The sequence below is a fragment of the Onychomys torridus genome, chromosome 7 (assembly GCF_903995425.1).
Source record: "Onychomys torridus chromosome 7, mOncTor1.1, whole genome shotgun sequence".
Taxonomy (NCBI): Eukaryota; Metazoa; Chordata; class Mammalia; order Rodentia; family Cricetidae; genus Onychomys; species Onychomys torridus.
Window position 1 is genome coordinate 29767697 of NC_050449.1, and position 26887 is coordinate 29794583.

General features: G+C 45.2%; 3 protein-coding genes across 5 annotated transcripts in view; 1 reads left to right on the forward strand and 2 right to left on the reverse strand.

The window, feature by feature from the left end:
• Window positions 1-2186: 2186 nt before the first annotated feature.
• On the reverse strand, window positions 2187-9707 carry Foxred1 (FAD dependent oxidoreductase domain containing 1). Of its 2 annotated transcripts, XM_036194267.1 has the most exons (11): window positions 9551-9707; window positions 8650-8870; window positions 7747-7860; window positions 7375-7493; window positions 6218-6312; window positions 5820-5921; window positions 4641-4717; window positions 3671-3831; window positions 3390-3519; window positions 3103-3207; window positions 2187-2869 (listed from the first exon to the last, which is right to left on the reverse strand). In XM_036194267.1, exons 1-11 carry the CDS (start codon window positions 9633-9635, stop codon window positions 2615-2617), a joined length of 1464 nt encoding a protein of 487 aa, XP_036050160.1. In that variant the 5' UTR covers window positions 9636-9707; the 3' UTR covers window positions 2187-2614. The 2 variants fall into 2 exon arrangements, with proteins under 2 accessions (XP_036050160.1, XP_036050161.1); XM_036194268.1 differs by lacking the exon at window positions 7747-7860.
• A 190-nt stretch (window positions 9708-9897) lies between these two features.
• Window positions 9898-15807, forward strand: Srpra (SRP receptor subunit alpha). The gene is made up of 14 exons (XM_036192442.1): window positions 9898-10146; window positions 10722-10805; window positions 11075-11238; window positions 11451-11611; window positions 11854-12010; window positions 12136-12289; window positions 12486-12574; window positions 12680-12798; window positions 12926-13012; window positions 13292-13464; window positions 13558-13771; window positions 14249-14412; window positions 14496-14594; window positions 14720-15807. The coding sequence occupies exons 1-14, from the start codon at window positions 10030-10032 to the stop codon at window positions 14846-14848; spliced, it is 1911 nt and encodes a 636-aa protein (XP_036048335.1). The 5' UTR covers window positions 9898-10029; the 3' UTR covers window positions 14849-15807.
• Window positions 15808-16038: 231 nt separating this feature from the next.
• Fam118b (family with sequence similarity 118 member B) overlaps window positions 16039-26887 on the reverse strand; it is a 50927-nt gene continuing 40078 nt past the window's right edge. The window contains exons 4-8 of one of the 2 annotated variants that reach the window (XM_036192444.1): window positions 24216-24443; window positions 22319-22447; window positions 20312-20588; window positions 16754-16810; window positions 16039-16546 (exon numbers count right to left, since the gene is read on the reverse strand). In XM_036192444.1, coding sequence (XP_036048337.1) covers window positions 16533-16546; window positions 16754-16810; window positions 20312-20588; window positions 22319-22447; window positions 24216-24443 — 705 coding nt within the window. In that variant the 3' untranslated portion in view covers window positions 16039-16532. Of the gene's footprint in view, window positions 16547-16753; window positions 16814-20311; window positions 20589-22318; window positions 22448-24215; window positions 24444-26887 lie in introns of both variants that reach the window. The other variant, XM_036192443.1, reaches the window with a different exon arrangement.

Below are 26887 nucleotides of genomic sequence, written 5' to 3' on the forward strand. Positions count from 1 at the left end.
CAGGCCTGAACGGCATTTGGAGCCCATGGAAAGCTTTTTGAATTCTGCCCTCCCCAGTCCTTCCCAGAAATCCCTTTGCCTTGCCCCTGCCTCTCATTGCAGTATAGACTCCCTGGGGTCAGGGAAGGACCTTTGGGGTCCAGCAGAAATGCTTAGATGGGCACTCAGAGTACAGGACAAGCTCTGGGATGGCTGGGTTTGGGGACAAAGATAAGGGCTTGGTCCAGCTCCTCACATCATTTAAAGGGCAAGACAGATGTAATCCCATGCCCATAAAGGCTTTCCCATGGGATCAAATGAAAGTCCTGCAGGAGCAGAGGATTCCTTAGGCATTAATGACTATAGCACCTATTTCTTTGGACCCTTAGACTGTGATGACTGTACTGAAATCACTATGGGGTACCTAAAGAGCCACCATCCGGGGCTACCCAATTGTCTGGCTTGACTGGTCCCATTAGAGCTAAAGCCTGTCCACCATGTTCCTGACAAGCCCCTTCTAATACTTCAGCACTGCCTGCCGATGGCTTTTACACTTTATACTCCCAGCAGGCCCGTCTCTCCTGTGCCCGCCCTATGTGATGTCTACCTCTACTTTTCACTCTCTCCAGAGGACTGTGGATGGAGCCTTTTCCCAGGAAGCTCTACGCTAGCTCACTCTTCTGCAACCATCTGCCCCTTAAACTGCATCCCTGGTCACCACTGGCCTGGTGGGTGCCGAGCCCAGCTGGCATGTGGCATTTCACTCTGGTGCCTACTTCTTGGTTTTCATGATTCTACACTCCTGGATTTCCTCCTGCCTCACAGGTCACTTCAGTGTTCATCCACTGTTCTCTAAATGCCAGTGGAGTTCTCCAGCTTTTGTGTGTTGTCCCAGACTCTCCACTCTCCTTTGATGATGCTGGTCATCATCTGTCTGCAGCCCAGACTGCCCACCCCGATAGTCCAGTCACCCATTGCATCTCTCACAGGCACTTTCCTTTTGGCATGTCCCTCACCAGTGTCATCATTTCTGTAAGAAACATGGAACCCATCTGGCTGTTTAGGCAGCAACTTGGGAAATATTGACTCCATTTCATGTTGTCAATGTCACTACATTGCTCTATGTGTTGCCCATCATGCTGTTATCTGCTATACAGACTGAAACCGCCTTCATCTAGAACCTGTTCTCTACAAGTGTCCAACAGTGACTTCCCCCACATCCCTTCTTGCATTGGTGCTGAGGATCAAACCCAGGGCCATCCACATGCTAAGTACTCTACCACCAGGCTGCACCGTTTAGCCAGAGGGAGGTTTTTTTTGTTGTTGTTGTTGTTTTTTTCAGTTTTTCGAGACAGGGTTTCTCTGTGAAGTTTTGCGTGTTTCCTGGAACTCACTTTGTAGACCAGGCTGGCCTCGAACTCAGAGATTCTCCTGGCTCTTCCTCCCAAGTGCTGGGATTAAAGATTAAAGGCGTGCACCACCACCGCCCGGCGAGGTTTTTTTTTTTTTTTTGAGACAGGGTTTCTCTGTGTAGCCCTGGCTGTCCTCAAAGTCACATATATCCTCCTGCCTCTGTCTCCTGAATGTCGGGATCAAAGGCATATGCCACCACCACCCTTAGCCAGGAGGCAATTCCCCTCCACCCCCAGACTGGGTTTCTCTGTGTAGCTTTGCACTTTTCCTGGAACTCACTCTGTAGCCCAGGCGGGCCTCGAAATCACAGAGATCTGCTTGCCTCTGCCTCCTGAGTGCTGGGATTAAAGGCATGTGCCACTACTGCCCGGCAGCCTGAGGGTGATTTTTAAAAGGAAAAAAATTTGATCATGTTTCTTCCCTATTTAAAACTCTTCTGTTGAGCTTCTGCTGAGATGAAATCCAAGCTTCTTAGCATGACTTTTCAGACCCTGGCTCCTCTTCTCTCCCTCCATGATCCAGTCAGAATGCCACTTTGAATCCTGCAATAGACTGAATGTTGGGAGCCAGAAGCTGGGGATTTATAAGTTGACAAGATGAATGATCCCATTTCTCCCATCTAGAACCATTTTTTCCTGTAGAACTCAGGAACAGGGGATACTAGCTTGAAAACAAGATGCCTCCTACAGGGGATCTAAGAAATACTCCCAAGAGGACAAGGCTGCCTTTGTAATGGCAGTCCTTCAAAAGCTTCTACCTTGAGAAGAGAAGCAGAAAGAACACAGAGCAGAGGGAAAGGGCTAATCACATATATTGATCGGAGACTAGGTTAACAGATGAGTCGATAAATTTGGTCCAGGCAGTCCTAGAATGCTGTGTGCCTGAGCTCTGGCCAGAGGGTCAGAGACCAATTTCCTGTATCAGGAAGGAGGCCAGTCCTGGGCCCCATACCCAGGATGCCAGCCAAACACTTTTGGATGGTAGCATCAGCCTGGGCTGCTGCCGGTCCTAGGGTCCCATTCATCAATCTCCATTGGCCTGGGTCTCTGTGCCTGTGCGTGTTCCATGTCCAGAGACACTGGGGCAGGGTGGCCCGGCTTAGAGGATGGTGAGGGAAGGGATGGAGCCCTGGCACCATCCTGGGGAGACTCGGGCAGTGACCACAGCCAGTGTGAGGCAAGGACAACGCCTGGGCTGGTGAGGCCCAGAGAAGTTTTCATGCTCAGAGGATACTGTACTCCTGTAACTTCTCTCCTACGTAAAAGCGGGTGAAGAGGAAGGGGCTCATGTCGATGGTCTTGAACTGGCCCTCCAGTACCACTTCGGCCACAGCTCGACCGATGCCAGGTGCATGCTGCAGTCCACGACCACTGAAGCCCGTAGCAAAGTACATGTTGACAACTAGTGGGTGGGGGCCCACCACGCCATTCTGGTCAAAAGTGTTATAGTCATAATAGCCAGCCCAGGCACTCTGTACCTGCAGATGCAAAAGATGCTGAGGTTTTTGGCAAAGCCAGAGCCATGCTCAACCCACAGCCTTGCTCAGAGATCAGCTGCTAAAGGGGTCATGGGATGGGACCCACACACTCCTTAGTGATTGTTAGGTGGAGGGAACACGAGAGGGAGAGGTCAAAGGAACTAAGATGCCCTAGTATCATCCAACCTGCTTGATTCCCAAACCCACAGGAGCAATTATTCTCTGTTAGTTACCTCCAGAGTCTTAAAAGATGGCACCCTCTGGACCAAATGGGGCCATACTTTGTTCTGGAAGAAATCATGGTCCACTTCCAGATTTGTTGGGTCTGGTTCTTCCTCCTAAGTGAGAGGTAGAGGCAAGGCTTATATACTGCTTGTAATATGAGGGAAAACTCAGATCTGATTCCTATAATCAGTTTCCTCAGTGGATCCCAATTCTAACCTCAATGACAACATAGGGCCCCCAAAAGGCTTCCCTCTTTAATGGCATCTTATCTATGTCTCCTTGCAACTTAATTTACCTCAGTGGGGCTACAGCCACCTAGGTATTTGCTGCCCAATCCTTCCCGTCGAAAATAGACTCCATTGATGTCAGCAACCAACGGTGTCTCCAGACCTGGTCCCTGGGGGCAGTGCCATAAGTGCACATACCTGCCATGATCAGGGGAGTTAAGACATTGCAGAGCTAACACCAACCCTCTGTCCAGACTACACACATACCACACACATATACAAATGAACACACCCTAAACTTTTCTATCATTTCTTTCTCATCCTCCTTAGTTGCCCTGAGGGTAGCTACCTTTTCCTTGGTTCCACAGGTAGCTTGGTGCCCTGCAGGGTACCAGGCAGTCCCTTCCCAATACCAGCCAGCTCTGCAATTTTCCCAGACCAGGCTCCTGCGGCATTGATCACAACAGCACATTCCACTGGCTGATACTCCAGGCTCATGTCCATTTTTACCTATAGGCAACAGAGGGTAAGAGGAAGGAGGCTGGGGTGCGTGTGCGTGCGTGCGTGCGTGTGTGTGGTGGGGGCATGACAGGTGACACAACCTAATGGACTCTTGAGATGTTTATTTCCTCCTAAGCCTAACTTTATCAGTACTGGTGTGGTGATATATTGTGTACCCTAATAAAATTTGCCTGAAGATCAGAGAACAGAACATAGATGCCAGGCAGTGGTAGCACACACCTTCAATCCTAGCACTCAGGAGGCAGAGATCCATCTGGATCTGTGTGAGTTCAAAGCCACCCTGGACTATGTGAGATTGACTCAATCTAGGAGAGGAAAAAGAGCAAGGCAGTGGTGGCACACACCCTTAATCTCAGTATTTGGGAGTCACCCACCTTTAATCTCAGCATCTCATGCCTTTGCTACCAGTATTTGGGAAGCACACACACCTTTAATCCCAGCACTAGGAAGGAAGTGATGGCTGGGCAGAGAAAGGTATATAAGGCGTGAGGAGAAAGGAACTCAAGCTTTTCAGCTGAGGAGCCTTTTTGGCTGAAGCCCTTTTTCTGCTGGAAGCCTTCCGGCTAAGGACTCAGAGGATTCGTGGAGTTGGTGAGGTGAGACGTGGCAGTGGTTTGTTCCTTTGTCTCTCTGATCTTTCAGCATTTATCCCAATATTTGGCTCCAGGTTTTTACTGTAAGACCATTTAGGATTCATGTTGTAACTAGGAAGCAGATAGAAGACCTACATCTGGGCAGATTATCACCCTTCTTGCCCCTCTACTATAGTAAGGAGCACAATGGAGCTTGGGACTCACATGGACTTTGTGAATTCTTCTCATGACTACCTGTTCCCCACTTGAGGTCTCTGCTTGGTTAGATGAAGTGATAAAACCTGCAGGAAAGAAAATAAAAATAATCCTTCCAGGAAAGGTTAGCTCAGCGGTAGAGCATATTTAGCATGCATAAGACCCTGGATTCTATCCCCAGTGCTCCCATCAACACACACACACACACACACACACACACACACACACACACACACACACACAGTGGGGGTTTGATGAGAATGGTCCCCATAGGCTATATATTTACATAATTAGTCCTCAGTTGATGAACAGTTTGGGAAGGATTAGGAGGTGTGACTTTGTTGGAGGAGGTGTGTCACCAGGGATAGGCATCGAAGTTTCAAAAGTCCACAGTCGGCCCAGTGTCTATCTATCTGTTTCTTTGTCTCTGTCTCTGTCTCTGTCTCTGTCTCTCTGCATCAGGATATAGCTCTCAGCTACTTCTCCAGCACCATGCCTGCCTGCCTGTTACCATATTCCCCACCATATTGATAATGAAGCTATAAGCAAGCCCTTAATTAAATTCTTTCTTTTATAAAAGTTGCCTTGGTCATGGTGTTTCTTCAAAGCAATAGAACAGTAAATAAAGACACATGCACACACACACACAAAGCCCTTGAAGGAAATGGGGGGGGGTCACACTGGTTTCTTTTTGAGAAAGGGTCTCAGTATCACAGACTGGCCTCAGACTTGCTATGTAGTGGAGGATGACACTAAACTTCTGATTCTCCTGCCTGTACCTCCAGAGTTCTGAGATTACAGGAATGTATGACTATGCCTGGTTTCTATGATGCTGGGGACAGAACATAGGGAGATGGATTATAGTGCTTCATGCATGCTAGGCAAGCATCCCACTAACAGCTACATTCTGAGCTCCATGACGAACACTGGTTTCTCAAGGAAAGAAGATGAGAAGGATAAGTGCTTTCCCATAGACACTCAAGTGAACAGACATCAAGAAACCAGAATGAACTTGGCCACACAGGAACAGGGCAGTGTAGTGAGGAGAAAGCAGTTTAGCAGTATCCCTCTCACGGAAGACAGCCTCTTACACCAACCCAGTGAGCCTGTGAGCAAACAGGCAGGGCCTGGTCTAGGCCTTGTCTTGGCTGCAAGACATAAGCTGAAGGAATGAGACTTTGGACTCACGTGTCACCTCTCCCTGGCAGAGTGAGACTCCCATTGATTGGACCTTTCGACGAAGACCCTGGAGCAGAGACCGGGCATCAAACCAACCTTCATCCTCCATCCCTGTCAAAAGGACAAAGAAAATTCATGCAGCACTGGAACCCTCCTTTGCTTACTGTATACCCGACACACTTTTTTAGGGCTTTAGAAGCAGGGAAAGTCATCTTGACCAACTCTACTGGAGTCTTAGTCATGCTGAAGGCCAGAGAAGTAGCATGGTCTGGGGCAGGCTATGTCACTCAGGGGTAAAGTGGTCCTCCTTCAGTGTGGAGAAGGCACACTGAAACTTCCAACCCCAGGAGCTCTTCAATCCCCATCTTCGTGGAAAGAAAGCCATGTGCTTGGCAGGCGAACCTCACCATAAGAGGCCACAGCCACTCCTTCTATGTTTATCCAGGGAAACTTGTTCTGTAGCTGCTCAGGAGACATCAGACAAACTTTGGCTCCTTCCTGCCTAAGAGAAGTATGTGCATCTCAGTTAATGTGTTAGGGAGACTATTCATAGGGGAGGAACATGGCCCCCACTCCATGAGATGGAAGTCCAGCTCACTGATAGCCCTCTCTACCCCAAATGGCCCCATTTCTCCTAACTGCTGAATGCAACAGCTTATCTTTCCTTCTCTACACTCCTGTCTCCCTGCAGAAGTCTCAACTTCTTCTTGCCCCAACCTACTCCATCTCCTTTCACAACATGGTGAGGAACCATGTTCCATCCGCTCCTGTAAACACTTTCTTCTCTACTGCTTAGTACAATGCTGTCCCTCAGAATGAATGTCTCCTCTGGAACACTTACTGGCTGGGGAATGAAAATACACTCCTATAAGCCAGTGTCTAGTTTAAACTGAATCACAGTGCCAGCTTTACTAGGTCTTCTTGCCTCAGTTTCCCCACATGTAAAACGAGATGTTCTGATTAAATGAGTTAGCATCTGCAAACATTTATCTTTTGTCACTAGTGAGATTTATAGCAGCATATCAAAAGAGAGCCTGTATATAACGTATCACAAAGATGCCCAATCCTTAACTGATGTGAGGCTCACATGCTAAAGCCAACCTGCTGCACACTTTTATATATGGACCACATTCAATTATTTGTATTTTTTTTGTCTGTGGCTGCTTTTGTGCTATAATGGCAGAGCAGACAGGCTGTAACATAGACAAAATGATAAGCAAAACCTGACCTTTATAAAAAGAATTTTGCTGACCCCTAAATTAGGATTCTTGTTAGAAGCCCAGTCCCCAGGCCACTCCTTAGAGATTCTGGTTTGTTAGGTTTGGGATGTATCTTACATAGGTGTTATGATCTGGTAAATGTAGGAACCACATTCAGTCCATAACTGGGTCCTAGCACTCCTCATGGGCCTTGAAGGTCTGAACAGGTCCATCTTTACTGATAATATGAGCTAGTAGAGAGGAGGTTCCTGTGACATAACCTTTAGCTTCCCCATTTCTAGCTTGGCACAGCTCATTAAGTATGCAAAGTCAAGCAGCTCAGGGCAGTGCTATTATGTACCTACCTTTGCATTTTCACATTGTTTTCCAAGGTGGCAGCATCTTTTTCTGAAGCTAGCAAGAGACAGCCTGAGGGGTTGAACTGGAGGTCCACAAGAGGGGCATCCACTACAGCCAGGTATTCCTGTGTACAAAGAAAAGCTGCTCTCCAAAGAGGCTGGCATAAAGGGGAGTCTCCTGGCCTTCTCACTATAGCTTCCAGGGTCAATGCGCCAGATCAGGATCTCTAGGCACCAACACTGGAAGACCATCAAGGATCACAATGTCTTGCTGCTTCTAACACTATTTCTCCTTGGTTCCCTTTGCCAGCTAGGCTTCTGTTCTTTATGCTAAAGAAGGGCTCCCTACCACAACCCCTCAAATCTCATGGTACATACATTTATGTTCCGTAGAAAGTTGATTGAAAAGAGGGAGAGTTGGACATTCTCAGGCACAGAAAACTGCTGCCAAATCCCACCCACAGAAGGCCCTGTGGAGGAAGCCCGTGAATACTGTGAAAAGAAAAACTGAGGTAGACTGTCATGATGTCATATGTAGTGTAATCCTGCAATGGAAGCTCTCAGTTACATACCTAAGCTTAAAGGAGAATCCTTTCTCAAGGAGCAAGGAAGTGTAAACCTGTATGCCAGTCAACCAACCCACAGCTCAAAGATAAATCATCTAAATCATCAATGACAGATGAACTGAGCAGAAGTCAATTGTCTTACAGTGCTGGACATAACAGAACAAATAGTAATGGCTTGGAAGTCCAAGGGTAGGAGGTTAACCTTGCAACACGTTTACAAAACTGGAAGGATATAATGAAGACAGACATGAGATTTGCAGCTAACGGCCAATCGCAAACAAGAACAACAAGACTTCAGAAATAATGGAGCCTAAAAGAAGGCAGAGGAAGTTGTTTGCACTAATAAGTAGCCCAAATACAAGCTATCTTGGACAGACCTTCACATACTAAAGTACAATCACTGTAGAATCTGCTTTTACAAGCAAAAGTCTAGGCAAAGGTGCTGGAGTGCACTTGTAATCCCAGCACTTGGGAGACTGAGACAGGAAGATGTTGAGTTCAAGGCTGGCCTAGGCTATATATTGAGACCCTGTCTCCAAAGAGATTAAACAACCGTGACAACGCCTCCTCCCCTCCCCCAACAAAACAATCTTATTGCTAAGGGTCTTCTTGGAGGAAGAACCTGGGACTATTTCTCAAGATCCAAAGCACAATCCCTGCCCTTTGAATTTCGACAGGTTGTGTCCTCGATGACTACCCTACTCCCTGACCTCACCGTGTGGTCTTGTTCCACCACCAGTACCCGAATGGCACCTCGTCTACTTTCCAGCTTCTTCAGCCAAAAGGCCACAGACAGTCCAAGGATCCCACCTCCTACGATGACCACATCCGACTGTTTTGGGGGCAGGTAGCTGGTGTCGTACAGCAATTCGCTTTGCTTTCCAGGCAGGATGCACTCAATCTTCTTCTTAAACTCAGACACCTTTGCATCCCAGTCTGCAGGACATAGTTACTGTTAGAGGGACTTAGGTTTCCTTCCCACGTGCTGTGGGGTTGGAGGATGGGCACAGGAAAGGGTGGCCTGAATAGACATGTGGGTTGGCACGTCTCCAATGTCATCCTTCCTCACAAGATCAATTCACACGCAGCAGTACTGTAACAACTTTGCCCCATCAGTCCTCACTATTATGCACCTCCTCTAGCACTGAAAGATTCGACTTCCTAAAATTACACTTTCTACTTCCCTGGACATGCTAGGTGACTCACATATTTAGCTCCTGCAGACCTCTCTCCCTCCAGAACTCATTCTCAGATAATCAACTGCAGTCAGCCCACTCAGGTATCCCAGGCGCAGGGAACATGAGTTCCTAGTATACTCCATTACCGCACAGCCTTCTAAAGCTGGTCAACTTTATATGGTCTCTTATCCTTAATATCCATTACCACCAGCAAGCTTCCATTTATATGGAACTGTCCTCTGGAAAGTGCCTCCTTGAGATCCATATACTTGCCTTGGGTCTTTAATCTCTAGCAGGCAAGCCTACCCCATTCCCCAGCTAACTCGCTGTTCCGCCAGCATGAGGCAGGGTGTCAAACCTTGAAGGTCACATATGTGGAGGTTATGGGTACCCCAGAACCACTCTGTATAATATACTCTCTGCTGCCCTCAGCTTTACCCAGAGTAAAGCCTCCTCTGCGTGTGCGTAGCCCCCGCTTTGGGAGGCCCGGGCCTAAGCCAAGACGCAATAATCTGCGAAACATGGCTTTACAGAGCCCGGCTTCTTCCAGCTTGAAGTGCCGCTCAGCCCCTCTCCCGTCCCTCTAGTCATCGCTCCGCGCCACCGGGCATTGACGCGAATGTGCCGATTAGCCAGCAGTGCCTTTCAGGCCCCACCCCTCCAACGCTATAGGGAGCCAGCTTCCCGGGTGCCCCGCCCACACCTACTATTGGTCAGCCTTGCTTCTACGTCAGTCCCGCGCGCCCTGGGCGGGGAGGGGGCGGGACCCCGGCGGCTCGTAGCGGAAGTGCGGCTGAGCCGGTTTCCGGGGACTGCTGGTGTGACGTGTCCCGCGCTTGGCGCAGCAGGAAGCGGCGGCGGACGCGGCCCGAGTTCCCGGCGCCGTCTTCGGCCCCAAGTCTTCTCCCGCTTCCGTCATGCTCGACTTCTTCACCATCTTCTCGAAGGGCGGGCTTGTGCTCTGGTGTTTCCAGGGCGTGAGCGACTCGTGCACTGGGCCCGTGAACGCGTTGATTCGTTCCGTACTGCTGCAGGTACCACCCCCGCTGGGCAAAACTCTGGGCTGTCCCTCAGATCCAATCTTTAGTTCCCCCTTCCAGTAATCGTCCTGCGCCTTCCGCCCTGCCCTCCTTAAACTGACCACTTACTGGCCACCTAGACTCGACTTCCTTGCCTGGCATCACAGTATCCCGAAACTTTACGACGCCCCCCCACACCTCCCATATCTGGGGCTGTATCCGTATTCCGGCTTCTGATGGGACTTTATTACTCTCTCCATCCAACTGGGGCAGCTTGGTTTTCTGTTGTTTTGAGGCTGGGTGAGACTGGATGAGAGAACACCTTTTAGGAACATTAAATGGCTCACAGCTGCTAGAATATCGATCTGCTTGTTTGTGTATGATTGTTTATCTTCTGGCTCCCACGTGTCTTCTCTCCCAGTTTTACCCTTTTCCTCAACTTGGTGTCTCTCTCCGTGGTGGGAGGCTAGAGAGAAATTGTCTCAGTACTCCCTTGCTGAGGCCAGGATTATTCCTGGTTATTGCCCAAACGTCGTTCAAAGCCTGGTTTTGTTATGGATAGCCTGAACACTGAAACACTCTTTTTCCAGGAACGGGGAGGTAACAACTCTTTCACTCATGAGGCCCTCACACTCAAGTATAAACTGGACAACCAGTTTGAGCTGGTGTTTGTGGTAAGTGGAGGGTGTGCTAGAAAGACAAATTATGTTCTCAACAGAATCCCCATTGAACCCAATTAACTGTATTGTGTATGTGATAAATAGATTAAAAGAAAATTTGGAATGTGGAGGGGAGAAAGAAAGCAACTTCTGGGCAAGGTGGGAAGCTTGGCTACCTCTCAGGATAGGAAACCTATCTCTGGAGGCCTGGGTTGAGTTGGCCTCCTTCCATTCTGGGCTGACATGTAAGGAGATCTGTTGGCCCTCTTTCCTTCCATAAACAGGTTGGCTTTCAGAAGATCCTCACACTGACCTATGTAGACAAATTGATAGACGATGTACATCGGCTGTTTCGGGATAAATACCGCACAGAGATCCAACAACAAAGTGCTTTAAGTCTATTGAATGGCACTTTTGATTTCCAGAATGACTTCCTGCGGCTTCTTCGGTGAGAGGCTTCCCAACTTTCAGTGTTCGTGGTTTGTTAAGTGCCCTGCCTGCAGGTGGCTCAACAATATTAACTTACGGGTTCACAGTAGTCACATTTTGTAGCTCATCTCTGATTGTCCCTTTAGTATATGAGACCTTTTTCTGGAGTCAGTTTTTTTTTTCCTCCCCCTTATGTGGGTAGAAAGACCAACCATTCTCTTTTCTCTTTAGTGAAGCAGAGGAGAGCAGTAAGATCCGTGCTCCCACCACCATGAAGAAATTTGAAGATTCTGAAAAAGCTAAGAAACCTGTGAGGTCTATGATTGAAACACGGGGGGAAAAGACCAAGGAAAAAGCAAAAAACAACAAAAAAAAGGGGGCCAAAAAGGAAGGTGTGTTTGAGCATGAACATGCTAGGCCATGGAGGTTAGGGTGGTGCTCAAGGGCTGCAGTGTTCCTTTTGTAACTGTCTGCCTCCCTCAGTGTAAATGCTCACCACTCTGTCATCCCCTTGTGGCCTTGTGGTCACCAAGGTGTTTGGTCCAAGTTTGCTCTTAAGGATCTAGAAGGATTGTCAGTATCTGGGTGTTTGGGGCTTTGGTTTTTTTCTCTCCAGTGAGGTTTCTCTTAACAGGTTCTGATGGCCCTTTGGCTACCAGCAAAACAGCCCCTGCAGAAAAGTCAGGTCTCCCAGTGGGACCTGAGAATGGAGAACTTTCCAAAGAGGAGCTGATACGCAGGAAGAGAGAGGAGTTCATTCAGAAGCATGGGAAGGGTCTGGACAAATCCAGGTGAGCAGTCGGTTAGTCAGTCTCTCTGGTGACTTACCCAGCTGTGTCAGAGGTGAGGGAACTGCCTTGTCTTATGTTCTTTTCTGCTTTTCTACCATAACTCTTTCTCACATGGTCCTTTGCAGCAAGTCTACAAAGTCAGATATTCCAAAGGAGAAGGGCAAGAAAGCACCTCGGGTTTGGGAACTAGGTGGCTGTGCTAACAAGGAAGTCTTGGATTACAGTGCTCCCACCACCAATGGAACCCCAGAGGCTGCCCTGTCTGAAGATATCAACTTGGTAAGAAGCATAATGATCAGAGCAAAGGACACTGTTAACCAGAAAGAAAGAGTTGGAAGGTATACCTGGATTTGAGAGGAATGAACTGTATTTGGAGTTTCTTCAAGGTCTCAGGCAGTGTTGACAGGGTATGGGATTTTTCCCTCAGCTGTTAGTGTTCCTGATCCCATCTCCTTCCTTTGCCCATGTCCTCCAGATTCGAGGAACTGGGCCTGGGGGGCAGCTTCAAGATCTGGATTGCAGCAGCTCAGATGATGAAGGGGCCACTCAAAACACCAAACCTAGGTAGAAGGATTTCACGTGGGAGGTGGGCTGGATGGCTGCAGTATTGATGAGCCATACTTCCTGTCTGCTGGCCTTATGCACGTTTCTGACCTTCTGTGTTTGTAGTGCTACCAAGGGAACTCTGGGTGGCATGTTTGGGATGCTGAAGGGCCTTGTGGGTTCCAAGAGCTTAAGTCGTGAAGACATGGAGTCTGTGCTAGACAAGATGCGTGATCATCTCATTGGTGAGTTTGGAGGACTGGGCTGACTTATGTGGCATAGAGTTGATTATGGGTAGAACCATTTTCTAAGCTGTACTCTGAGAGTTGATGATTGCTAACACACAACTCATAGTTGTCCCTCTTTTCTCAGCTAAGAACGTGGCTGCAGATATTGCTGTCCAGCTCTGTGAATCTGTCGCCAACAAGCTGGAAGGGAAAGTAATGGGGACATTCAGCAGTAAGTATCTACACACGTCATAAAGTGCACATGCATTTCAGAGGTGATAGTCAGACCTCTTGGGTATGTACCTTTTGGCAAACACATTCATTTCTAAATCGCCGTAACAGCCTTTAGAACTTAATAGGTCAGTTAAATGAACTAATACAGTACTTAGAACAGTATGATCTGAATTTGTGGAAAAAACTACATGGTCTTAAATCTATTAGATCAGAAAGATGTTGGATATCAAGTATGATACTTGGTTTTCTGACTGAATCCCTTCATCTCCCTTTTAAGCCGTGACTTCCACAGTCAAGCAAGCTCTACAGGAGTCTCTGGTACAGATTCTGCAGCCGCAGCGTCGAGTAGACATGCTTCGGGATATCATGGATGCCCAACGTCGCCAGCGCCCTTATGTTGTCACCTTCTGTGGTGTTAATGGAGTGGGGAAGTCTACTAATCTTGCCAAGGTCAGTTCAGCTCCCCAGCCTGCTGCTTTTACTTTTTCACCCTGTGCTTTAGAGCCTTGGCTCTATGTGACAGTATTCTTAACTATTTTGCAGATTTCCTTCTGGCTCTTAGAGAATGGCTTCAGTGTCCTCATTGCTGCCTGTGATACATTTCGGGCTGGGGCTGTTGAGCAGCTTCGTACACACACCCGGCGTCTGACTGCCCTGCATCCCCCTGAGAAGCATGGTGGTCGTACGATGGTGCAGTTGTTTGAAAAAGGCTATGGCAAGGATGCTGCTGGCATTGCCATGGAAGCCATTGCTTTTGGTACAGTGTGGGGGGACCAGGGAGTCTTATAGTGTCTTTTTTGTATTCCCTGAGAATTTGCAGACTTAGGCTACTATAAACTTTTACCACAAGGTTACCAGAGAAGTCAGGGTAAGTTACTTGTGTGGGTGATGTTTTTGGGTGGTAATGTGTATAATTGAAGGGAAAAAAAGCTAGTGTATCTTAACTACAGACCTGAATGTGGTCACCTTTATCCTACTTATATCCTTTCCCTGAACGGTTTTGGTGGTGGCCAAGAATAGGACAGGTTTTTTATTACATTACTTTGTAACTAAATCCAGAGTCTGAGTAAGTAAACAGGATAGGATTTTCAAATAGCTAGATTGGGACATCTCAAGAAGCTGGCAGTGACAGTTGAGTGGCTTTTCACATAGCCAGAATAGGAAATCTTTACAAGTTGGCTGTGAGTATGAGTGACAGTTGTGTGCTTGGAGTTGATTGTTTTTCTCTCTCTAGCACGTAACCAAGGATTTGATGTGGTGCTGGTGGATACAGCTGGCCGCATGCAAGACAATGCCCCCCTGATGACTGCCTTGGCCAAACTCATTACTGTCAATACACCTGACTTGGTGCTGTTTGTGGGGGAGGCCTTAGTAGGCAATGAAGCCGTGGATCAGCTGGTGAGGGGCTTGGGCCTAGTTCCCTTCATAACTTAAACTTTGGCAAATTAGATGGGTTCTTATGTTACTTTTCCTCTTTTCAGGTCAAGTTCAACAGAGCTTTGGCTGACCATTCTATGGCTCAAACACCTCGGCTCATTGATGGTATTGTTCTTACCAAATTTGACACCATTGATGACAAGGTAAAGGTGGTTGACACTGGATGAGACTGGAAGGAGAAATGGGCTTCTTTACAAAAAAAAAAAAGATGAGGCATTTAGTGTAAACAGGGCTTGAGTTGATTGGCCATCCTCTTTTTCTTCTTCAGGTGGGAGCTGCTATTTCTATGACATACATTACAAGCAAACCCATCGTCTTTGTGGGCACTGGCCAGACCTACTGTGACCTACGCAGTCTCAACGCCAAGGCTGTGGTGGCTGCCCTCATGAAGGCTTAATGTGGCTCTTGCCTAATACCAAATCGCCGCTTACCCCAAGTCCCCATTCCTCTATCAAGAATGTGCTTTAGAGTATGTGAGCACCTTGTTTTCAGTGTAGTACAAAGGCAGAGTGAGGGGAGCTTTGGAGACTTGCAGCTCTAACCCTACTCCATGTTCAGCCCTACCTCCTGCAAGGAGGGCCTAATCATGTTACAATCACTGCCCGATGACCCTTATCACCACAAGCCTCCCTCTTGCTACTCAGGCATCTCCTTCACTCTGCCTACAGATTCAGTATCATAGCTTTGACCAATGGTTGGAAAACCCAACACCTGGAGTATTGCTAACTAGTGTGATCACAGAGCCATCTGAGATAAGGAGCAGTTTGAAGTCCCAGCTCTATTGGGTTACTTCCAGAGCCAGCTCTGGGTCTTAATGGCACCTCTCTCTAGAATATAGCTTTTGGGTCCCTGGTGCCAGGGTAACAGCCACTTCACTGTGGCAGTGATGGTGGTCCATTCTTAATTGCTGCTAATTCTAAATCTGATGATGAACTCTATACCTGATTGTTGTCCCAAAGCATCAGTTAGGCCTTGTTACAAATGAGTGAAAGGTGAGTGCCCACTTCTCAGAAACAAAGGGAGCCGAGTTGCCTTCCAACTTGTCCCTGCTCCCAGAATCCTGATGTAAGCTTTGCATGTTTACCTTCCTGGGAGAAAAGCAGTTGTCAGAAGGGTTATCGTTGTCCTATACCCCACCCTACTCAACCCTTGGCCTACTGAACAGGTCCTGGCTTTTCCTCATCCTCTTCTACAGTGCCTGGTAGACAAGTGCTACGTTGAAGAACACAAACCTCTTGTTAAGACTTGTCCTGTAGTTTGGTATTACAGATGTGCTACTAGTGCAATAAGGTGAAGGCTGTCTGCCCAGAGAAATACATAATTTATATAAGAAAATAAATTTCATAAAGAAATTGCCTCTTAGGTCTATATTATTTTATATAGGATTTAAAACTAAAGTGCTAACTCATACTAGCTATAGTTCTTGGGCTTCTTTTTGGCAAGAAGGGCATGATAGGAACGGACAGTACTCTGAAGAATTGGACAAGTGCTTGCCCTAAGAAAGACCTCTTTGCCTAAGATGAAAATAGATTGCATGTTTCAAGTTTGACAGTTAACTCTTTGAAGTAGAGCCAGGGCCCTGGCAAGTAAATGAACAGGCTTTTAATACAGCTCAGTTATGTAAAATACTGTACACTGTAAAAGATCTAGAAAACTAGAGCTTCAAGTCATGTTTTAAAAAAGCCATAAGCTCAATTGAAAAAACCAAGTAGAGTACAAAACTGCAACAAGAGCCCACTGACTCCATGACTTCTTGCTCCCCAAGTCCTGCAGAGCTGCAGCCATAGTTGGGAGCCAGCACATTGGTCTGCTGTGTAGACAAGCATGTCCAGCCTTGGGGTAGGTAGGGGCTACATTGGGTCCTGATGTCATTGGGTATTAAATTGGACCAGGCAGCAGAGTATCAAGAAACAGCCAGCATGAAGGGAAGGTGCAACACTGCCGCCCCTATTCTGCCCGAGCTTCAACTTCTGGGTATTGGTACTTCCTGGGAGCGGTGCTGAGTTCTTGTATGTTTGCATGTTTAACACATCCACAGGAAGGCCCCACAGTGTGGTCTAATGGTGATTTCTCCAGCTTGCTCATGTACTACAGCCTATAGGGAAACAAAAAGAAGAGAATGAAGTCCTACAAAGCAAGTCTATACATCTAAAGCTACAGATGCTTGCTTAAATCAGTCTTCAGTTTTCAGAAAGCAGATTCAGAGAATCTCAAACAGGTAGGAAAGGCAAATTTTGATTCTCCACAATCTAAAAGTTCTAGGAAATTTTTCTGCTGACAGATTGAATAGGAAGTAGTATACCTCTCATTTCACCGTGTGCTGCAGATGAGCCATTAAGCTGGCCTTCTCTTGCCATCCCTGCTAAAAACAGAAGAACATTGGTAGAGGCATTAGGTGAAGAAGCAGAAACTTTTTTTACATTTTTATTTTGTGTGTTGTGTGCTCTTTGTGTGTTTGTTCTCTTCACTGTGTGGATTTCAAGAAACTCAGGTTGTCAAACTTGGCAGCAAATGCCATTACCCACAGCCATCTTGGCTGTTTCTGGGAAAACTAAAACTATTAATGGCAAAAATGAAAACTAAGGGGAGCTAAGGGCACAGGTATAACTAAAGATGACATTTAGGAATGACATAAGATAAGGAAGAGTAACCTTCAGACTATCAATACAGAAGCAGTGGGTTCCTTACTGCACTAAGATTGGTTTTTGTCTGAATGGATCTCCTGTTACCACATTAGGATTACAGCTCCAGATTTTCTAAGCTCTGGCCTCCCTGGTAGTTAGAATTCTAGCTGTGCATTACTTTGAAAGACTTTGCAACACTGCTTGTAAACAATTATTTTTATTTTAATTTTTTAGATTACATATTTTCCCTGCATATATGTTTCTGCACCACGTGCATAGATGGTGCCTGAGGAGGTCAGAAGAAGGTGTCAGAACCCTTAGAACTGGAGTTACAGATGGTTGTGAACCATCATATGGGTGCTGGGAGTTGAACCCAGGTCCTCTGGAGTAGTCAAAGCTCTTACCCAATTGAGCTGTGTCTCCAGCCCACAGAACATTTTACATAGACAAAATATGGCTGCTTACTCTATTCCCAGCAAGTACACACATGCAGCTAATTTGAATTAAAAATTTTGTACCTCAGTCTCACTATATTTCATGTGTCAGTATGTATGTACTAATAAATACAAAGGGCATGGTGATGTAGACTTTAGGAGGGTGAGGGATCATTAGTTCAAGGCCAGCCTGGACTGCACAGCTACTTTCAGGCAAATACAGAGCATAAAGTGAAACCTCTGATTTTATTTATTTTTATTTTTAAGGTGTCCAAGACTAAGCTTTGTTTAAAACTATGAAGAAATGTATTGGTTAAATCAGAATTCAGTTTGGTTAAATTGGTTACTGGTTAAATCAGTTACCAGTTAAGTAGCTGAATAACACTGTACTAAAATATTTGCTGGTATAGTAATGCTTTACACTCTGCTGTTCCCCTTGATGACTTCTCAGCAGCATGTACCTACTGAGACTTAAAGCACAGTAGATGGAAGACAGGCTTGATTCCATACAAAGTGAAGAAAAACTGCTCTGGGAGACTGGAAGTTACCTGACAGACAATTTCAGTGGTGAGCCCCATGATCATATGGAAAACCCTTGATTTAAAAATAAACAGACCAGGCGGTGGTGGTGCATGCCTTTAATCCCAGCACTTGGAAGAAAGAGGCAGGCCCATCTCTGAGTTTGAGGACAGCTAGGGCTACAAAGAGAAATCCTGTCTTCAAAAAACAAAACAAATTAAAAACAAACAGAATGGCTTCTTGACTGGTAAATGGAAAGGTACTCTAGAGAGCCTGGCAGCTAGTATCTATCTGTTCCACTCTACAATATTCAGGATGTTAACATAAAATTGAGTGCAACAGAAGGGACGGTTGTTCAGATTGTAGTTTTACACACCACTTTTTCCTGGTAGAGGATCCAGTATAGACCAAATTAACTGTGTAGAGCTTGAGTGTGTGTCTCCAGTTTATATAACCAGAGCACAAGAAAGAGAAAAATTCAACCCGATGTTGCAAACAGCCTAAAGGTTTGTCACACTGAGGGATACCAGAAAAACTGTCCTCAAGAAAAAGATGCAGCGCATTTCACAAAAGAGACGAGTTCAAAGCTTTGCCTTTCTAAGTGTTTTCTAAGCCAATGGAGAGAGAGGGGAAGAGTACATGAAGCCTTTGGTGTTCAGTTATAGTAACAGCGTTTTAAATAAAAGACAAGTCTCCTACTTTAGCCCAGAACTCTCAACAGACCTGCTTCAGCCTACCAAGCACTGCCATGACAGAACTCAAATTAGAATTCTACCTGCAATTAGATTTGGGACATATACTAGATTACCTGTATTTTAACATGTTATCTAAGATACATTCAAATTAGTATCAGAAATACTCATTAAAAAGTTACAACTATCTGTAACTCCAGTTCCAGAGCTTGATACCCTCACACAGACACACATGCAGGCAAAAACAAGTGAACATAAAGTAAAAAACAAAACAAAACCAAACATACACACACACAAATATTTGAAGCAGGGTAGGCATAGTGGGTGTGTGTATAGTTGTGAAGTTGAGACAGGAGGATTCAGAGTTTGAGGCCAACCTGGACTACATAGTGACTTCAAGGCAAGCATTGAGGGGACAGAGGCAGGTAGGTCTCTGAGTTTGATGTCAGTCTAGTCTACATAGCAAGTTCTTGTCTCAAACAAAACTAAAAACAAGACAAAAACACCCAAAATTTAAAAAAAAAAAAAAAATCAACTAACCAATAAACCCAGGTTCTTTAACAACAATCTGTAACAAACAGCAAGAGAATTCCTTCAGAATTGGGTGGGTGAGTGAATGACCATATCCTGGCCTTATTCCTCCCCCAAGTCCCACAGGTTTCCCCACCTCAAGCTGGGCTCTTGCTATGTTACCCAGGCTGGCCTTGACCTTTTGATCCTCCAGCCTTTTGAGTGCAGAGATGATAGGTGGGTGCCACCATGGTTCCTCACACTTTCATCTTTAATTCGACAGTGTGTGCAATCACATTTCTTTAGGGAAACTTTCTTACAGGATAAATAATATCAGTAGAATTTATGAAAAAAAAAAAAAAGGGTCCTGAAATTTTTGATATATACATAAAAGAAATTTCCTCATAAACTTAGCCAAGTTTCAACAGTGAGTTATCTCCATTATGAAACCTGAATTTCAATTGCATCTCACTTGAACTAAGCATCTTCAAAAATGGTTTTTTCTTTAGGATTTTGTGTGTGTGCCCATGGAGACTAGGAGAGGGGGTTAGATCTCCTAGAACTGGAGTTACAGGAAGTTGTGAGCTTCCTAACATGGTTTTGCTGGCATTGACTGAACTTGGGTCCTCTGGAACAAGAGCAAGTGCTCTTAAGCTATCTCTCCAGCTCCTCAAAGATTTTGTATTATATGTATGTGTGATACTTGTGTATGGCATGCATGTGCCACAGTACATATGTGGAGGTCAAAGGACCATTTTCAGGAGTAGGTTCCTTTCCACAGTAAGTTAAGAGACTGAGTCAGGTAGTCAGGCTTGAGTGGCTAGTGCTTTTTCCTGTTGAGGAAAGCTGGCCTGAAGCTAAGAATCTTTACATGTTTTTCTTACTCTATGTATATGATGACTTGCAAGGGTATATATTTCGATTATTTCCCCATTATGAAAATGGCACTTTGATGTGACCTGAAGACACTTTCTCCTCTTCCCAAACTGGTCAGACACTACACATTCCCTATCTTGGTAGCGATTTTATTCATCTCACACACAAAAAGCCAAAGGGTTGCTGCTCTTTGACCTTCCCTTACCTCTTGTGGAGATCTCACATGTCAGTCGCTTGAAATATTCCGGAAGATCAGCATAGTCATTTCCATAGGAGATGACCTTAATCCCCTTATCCAGCATGTTTTCTCGAAGCTTCTTGAACTCATCTACATCTCCTCTTCGAACCAGCATGAAATGTTCTAGGTCAGATTTGTGCTTGACAGCCTCTAGGAACAGGGCCTGGAAAGTGGTGTCATCCACCGTCCAGCCACAACCCAAGAAAAGAAATGACTTGTTTTCATAGAGTTTCTGAATCTCTCTCTTCAAGGAAAAGAAAACAACATATTAGTGACACAGAAGACAGACATAAGACATAATACAGCTGAAGCAAAAAAGTCAATAGACCATAACTTCTACAGTTAGTGAACTGCAATGACCCACTGAGGAAGATTTAAGAGGGAAAGACATTACAAGATCTGATTTCCTAGTTATTATTATAATGTGATGCTTAATCTAAAATTGTACTTCTTAACTGACATTCTTCTGAAGGTTCTCATTTCTTTAAAAAAATATATATTATTTTGTGGATATGATGTATGTACATGAGTGTGCATGCCATAGAATGCATGTGGAAATCAGAGGACAACCATCAAGTCATCTTTCTCTGTCCCATCTTTAGATGGGTTTCAGGGATTGAAGTCAGACTGCAAGGCTTGTACAGCAAGGGTTTAACCCACTGAGCTGTTTCATTAGTCCTTCTGTTTTGTTTTGAAAGTTTCACGCATTGGCACTAGTCTACTTGTCATGCAGGATTAACTTTTTAGAGTTATGTTCTTGGTTAAGTATACAACCCATGGGGCTTTGATGTATCTTACCCCTTTCTACTTTCTGGAAAAATCTGACAATTTTAAATTTTTATTTATTTTTTGAATGAGTATGTGTACATGCATGTTACATGTAATATGTAGAGGCTAGAAGCTGATGTTGGGCTTCTGTTGCTCTCCATTTTATATATTGAGGCAGGTCTCTTCTTTGAACCCTAACTTGTAGATTCAGCTAGTCTTAACTAGACAGCTGACCCAGAGGGTCTCCTCCCGCCTCCACCTTTCAAATGTTGGGATTACAGACACATGGCACTGTCCTTGGCATTTATGTCAGTGCTAGCACTAGAACTAAGGTCCTCACGTTGTGGAGCAAGTGCTTTTTACCTACTGGGCCATCTTGTCAGCCCTCAAATGATTTTTGCCTTACAAACTCATCATCATAAAACATAATTCTATCATTAGATATGGTCAAAGAAACCTGACTACTTAAGACATTGCTGTGTGTGTCCATATAATTTGTGTCTGTGCATATAGCACACACACACAAATTAGAAATGATTTTGCTTCAGTATCAATGATGGATATACTTATAGTAAATATCAGGGAAGGATAAGGCCCGTACACTTGAGAAAGCATTACATTTCCTGGTCTTTCTCTGGCCCTGTCCTGTAAAGATTCCATGTGACCCTGTCCTGAAAACTTCTAGCACTGAGCTAGACCCAAGAAGCATTTCCAGTTTAAACATGTATATGTGAACAAGTCCAAAACTTGATCAATAGACCCAAAGAAGAAAACCTTCATTTTGTCATTCTAATCAATTTGTTTTTCAATTTTTCCAAGTAAACAGTCAAGTGTGAATAAATGGACAGTCTTTTAATAATTGATGCCCCAATGTAACTGTTTCTTAAAAAGCTGACTAAGAAACCAAATGATGAAGGAGGAGATGAATATATTCTTGGTATGTGAAGGTGATGCCAACAAGGTAGTGCCTCTGCTGGCTGTTCACCAAGCACAGGTAAATACCTGCCCTATGACCTTACACCTGAAGGAAAATTTCTGCACTTCCCAGGATGGCATGCACACCCAGGGCTAAGAGACAAGGGAGTCAGGTCTGACTTTCTAGTTGTCTTGATTAATGAGAAGTAAATGCTCCCCTGTTAATAATACTTAGAATATGCTTAGAAACATCTTCAGGAGCGAGAGACCAGCTAGATCAGCACCACTTACCATAACTTCAGTGTTCCTGAGCACGTTCTGATATCCAGCTGGGTGGAGGACAATGCCACTAGGATTGGTATAGACCCCATGGATGTGTAACACACTTAGCTTCCGCTTCTCCTGAGCCCACTCCAGGACCTGCACAATACATACACAGCTCGACCAGGATGGCAAGGCGAGCGAGCACCTGCTTCAAAGTCACAAGGTGTAAGAGGCTGCCCGAGGATTAGACTTCTGATATACCTGTCCAGCTTCACGGTATCATAAGGACAAGAATTCGAAAACCTGATGTGCCCAAGTTCGTATGTTATGACTGTCAGGAATGATGGCAGCAAATCTAGTGACTTCTCTTTGAAAGTCACTATCAGCAATTAGAATTTGTCACCATTTGCAGAACACTAAGGACAGTTTCCTCTGGTGATGGCTCTGGTATCATCCTCCCATCCATCCTTCCTCCCTCCCTCCCTCCCTCTGCCATGGGATCACTCTGTGAAGCCCTTGCTGTCCTGAAACTCTATGTAGATGAGGCTGGCCTCAAAACTCAGAGATTGACCTGCTTCTGCCTCCTGAGTGCTGGTATTAAAGGTATGTACCACTATACCCAGCTTATTTTATTTTCACTCTCTTTTGCTCATTATTTAGCCCAGGCTGGCCTTCAACTTAAAATCCTCTCACCTCAGCATTCTAAGTACTGGGATTACAGGAATACACCACCACACCTGGCTCAATTCCCAATCTGAGTCCCAGGTCAGCAAAACCAAAGTAGTATTCCAGCTACTACCCTAGCAGAGGCAGGCCTGCGGCACTGGGGGAGTCATTTATCTCTTTAGACTATTCAGCTGGGCCCTAACTAACCTGGACACAAAGGCAGGTTCCAAGGAGGAAAAAAAAACATGAAAATGACAAACTCACAGAGCAGGGCAAATGACCTTAAAGGAATCATCTCTTCATCAACATCTTTCAAATTTATTTATTTATGTGGCGTGTGTGTGTTTGGGGTGGGGTGGGGGTGGGCAGTGTACCATGGTGCACATGTAGAGGTCAGAGGACAACTTGCAAAAGTCAGTTCTCTCCTTCCACCATGTAGGTCCTGGCAATTGAACTGAGGTCATTGGGCTTGATGGTCAAGTGCCCACTGAACCACGTCACAGCTCACTCCCATGTTTCTTTTTAAAAATTTGAGTTGGGATTTCTCTCTTTTTTGCCTTACTGGCTGGAAAGTCCCAAAGTGTGGTTGGATAACCAACCTGCTGAATCACTGCTCCAGTCTTCAAATGACTAATCTCACCCTTATGATTGGGCAAAACTGCCAATACTCATAACTTTAAAGCCTTTGTATTTTATTGGACACTGATTTTACCTAAAAAAAAAAAAAAAAAAAAAAAAAAAAAAAAAAAAAAAAACAACCAACCCCCAAAATACAATCAGGGAAAGCAGCTTTCTTTCTCATTGTTACAGTCTGAGCTGGAGATACCCATCACAGTCTCATACCATCACAGTGCTGGTCCCCAATTCATGATGCTATTTTGGGAGGTGGGACCTTGCCAGTAAAACAGACCACTTGGGGAGAGATTTATGAAGATTATAACCTGGTCCTGATTCTGGTCCACTCTCTTGCTCTTTGTTATGCTATGATGTAAACAGTCTCTACCACATGCTCTCACCACCACAAAAAGCCCCTCCCCTGTGCTCTTCTTACCGTGAGGCCTAAAGCTCCTGAAATAGTGAGCAACACGCCCTTCCTCTTTAGCTTGTTTCTGATGGATATTTTGGTCACAACAACATGAAAAGTAACTAATACACTTCTGCTACAGAAATAAATACTAACGTGCTGGCCAGAAGGCAGCTTTTCTGAGGAAGACAAAACCCACCTACCCTAAGAGAAGACTACTGGTTAACATTTTACCTTTTTCTCATCAGTAAGATCAAGGGATTCAAGCTGTTTTCCCTGGTCGGCTGCATATAGTTCTAGGAGATTATCAAAATTTGTAGTTAATACTAGGGCTCCATTTTCCATCAGATGGAGAACAGACTGAAGGAGCTGTTTCCCAGAATCTTCCATCTTTGACTCCAGGTCATCAAATACTTCATATAAACAGTCTTTGAAAAATGTGGATCGAACATTACTGGTGCGCTGCATGTGTGGGAGATTTGAAAGACAAAAAAAAATTTCGTAAGTGCTTTGCTAACTTGTTTCATGCACAGAAATTTCAAATTTTGAGTACTTTGTAAACGTCATCACTCTCACTATAATAAGGCAACTAGGATGGTCCATGCCAAACACAATGCCTAGTGAGCGGCCAATACTACACTCAGATACAAATGAGCACAGTAAGCCTTTTAAATAGACATTTTAAAACTGAGGAAATGGTCATGCTGTGGATTGCTGGCCTCACATCCTCAATGATCTTCCTGTCTCTGCCTCCCAAGTGTTGGGATAACATGTGTCATCATGCCCACCTTTTTTTAATTTACTTATTTGTATTTTATGTACATTGGTGTTTTATATACATGTATGTCTGTGTGAGGGTATCAGATCCCCTAGATCAGGAGTTACAGACAGCTGTGAGCTGCGATGTGGGTGCTGGGAATTGAACCTGGGTCCTCTAGAAGAGTAGCCAGTGCTCTTAACTGCTGAGCCATCTCTCCAGCCCCCATGCCCGCCTTCTAAATTGTTATTTTATAAAAGGAAGAAAATGGATAATAAGACTAAGAGATCAGGACTAAAGGATGAGGGTAGACAGCGAAGTGCCAACTACCCTCAAATTAGGCCTCTGATAAGAAGGCAACACTCAGACCCAAGATGGTGTAGTATTATCTCCCCACTGCCCTTCTTTTATTCTTTTAAAAGTCTGCTTTTTTTGGCAACTTGACAAGAGCTACTTATTTGGGAATAGGGACAACTGAATAAAAAGCCTTCATCAGAATGCCCACAGGCAAGTCTGTAGGGCACTTTTTTTTTTTTTTTAAAGGTTTTTCGAGACAAGGTTTCTCTGTGTAACAGTCCTGGCTGTCCTGGAACTCACTTTGTAGACCAGGCTGGCCTCGAACTCACAGAGATCCACCAGCCTCTGCCTCCAGAGTGCTGGGACTAAAGGTATGTGCCACCACTGCACGGCGGCACTTTCTTGTTTAATGATTGATATGGGAGGGCCCAGCCCACAATGTGTGTGGTGGGTGGTGATGACATCCTGGGGCAGGTGGTCTTGAGTGGTATAAGAAAGCAGGCTAGGGCATAGTGGTGCATGCCTTTAATCTCAGCACTCAGGAGGACCTCTGAATTCAAGGCCAGCCTGGTTTTCTACACAGAGATTTCCAGGACAGCCAAGACTATATTGAGAGACTATCTCAAAAACAAAAAAACAAAACAAAACAAAAAAACCCACCAGGAAAAAAAAAAGGCACCAAACCAACTAAAACCAGCAAGCAAGTGAGCAGGCTGATAAAGCCACGAGGAATAATCCAGTAAGCAGCACTCCTCCATTTCTCTGCTGCAGTTCCTGCCCTGTTTGAGTTTTTGCCGACTTAACCTTGACAGTGGACTACAAGCTGTAAGCTGAAATAAACCTTTTCTTCCCAAGTTACTTTTGGTCATGGTGTAAGGGTTCTGTCCTTAATTACATCATCAGCCTAGGACGCGGCCCAGCCTAAAAAGGCAGGTGGGCCCTCTGTGTCCCCACCTTTTCTCTTTCCACTCTCTTTCCTCTGCGCAGTCTCTCTGTCTCTCTTTCCCTTTCTCCCTCTCCCCCACTTCTCTCTCAATAAAGCTCTAAAATCTAACTATGTTGTACTGACTCTTCTGTCCAGCACTCTCCGCCAGCCACAAGCACCGGCCAGCCATCAGTGCTTTAACCAACTTATGGCTCGTGACTCCAGTACTCTTGCTCTGTCGGCATGGCCGCATGACCAGCCATGAGCAGCGCCGATTTAACCAACACATGGTGCTTTAATTATAGCAAGAGAAACCCCAACTAAGACAGGGAAAACGGAACATGGGAACAACATGCAGCCCATGCTAGCTTTGAACTCGTTAGTAGTTGACCGACACTGGTCTCCAACTCATGATCCTTCTAGCCTCAGCCTCCCAAGTGCTAGGTTACACGTATGTACTGCCACATCCAATTTAGCATCTCTTTTTCTAATTACAGGAACTTGGCTGCTTATGGAGTTATGAAAACCATTTATTACTTTCTTGCATTGTTTTGCCCTGACCTAATTCAGTGATCTGTTTATAGGATTGCTATGAAGAGTATCTATTATAAGACAAAATTACAAAGAGATTTAAAATAAGTTTCATGATTAAAAACTTGCGTTTTGCAATTATTTGTTTTTACAGTGCTAGGGATGAAACCTAGAGCTTTGGACGTGTACAACTGTACTATATCCACAGCTATCAATTATTGCAAATACTAAACTCAGGAACTGAAGAGATGCCTCCAAAGTTAAGCTTGTGCACAACTCATGCAGAGGACCCAAGTTTGGTTCCTAGTACCCAGGCCAGGTGGCTCACAGCTACCTGGAGCTCTAGCTCCATAGGATTTGGCACCTTCTCCTGGACTCCACAGGCATTTGCATCCA

Excerpts from the sequence above, each read along its gene's own strand:
- Foxred1 (XM_036194267.1), bottom strand. The coding sequence starts at position 9,635 with ATGTTTCGCAGATTATTGCGTCTTGGCTTAGGCCCGGGCCTCCCAAAG. Across the intron at positions 7,494-7,746 it reads ACTTTCTACGGAACATAAAT|GAATACCTGGCTGTAGTGGA; the intron begins GTATGTACCATG and ends CTTTGTACACAG. Across the intron at positions 3,208-3,389 it reads GTGGCTGTAGCCCCACTGAG|GAGGAAGAACCAGACCCAAC; the intron begins GTAAATTAAGTT and ends CCTCTCACTTAG.
- Srpra (XM_036192442.1), top strand. The coding sequence starts at position 10,030 with ATGCTCGACTTCTTCACCATCTTCTCGAAGGGCGGGCTTGTGCTCTGG. Across the intron at positions 13,465-13,557 it reads AGTCTACTAATCTTGCCAAG|ATTTCCTTCTGGCTCTTAGA; the intron begins GTCAGTTCAGCT and ends ACTATTTTGCAG. Across the intron at positions 14,413-14,495 it reads ATGAAGCCGTGGATCAGCTG|GTCAAGTTCAACAGAGCTTT; the intron begins GTGAGGGGCTTG and ends TCCTCTTTTCAG.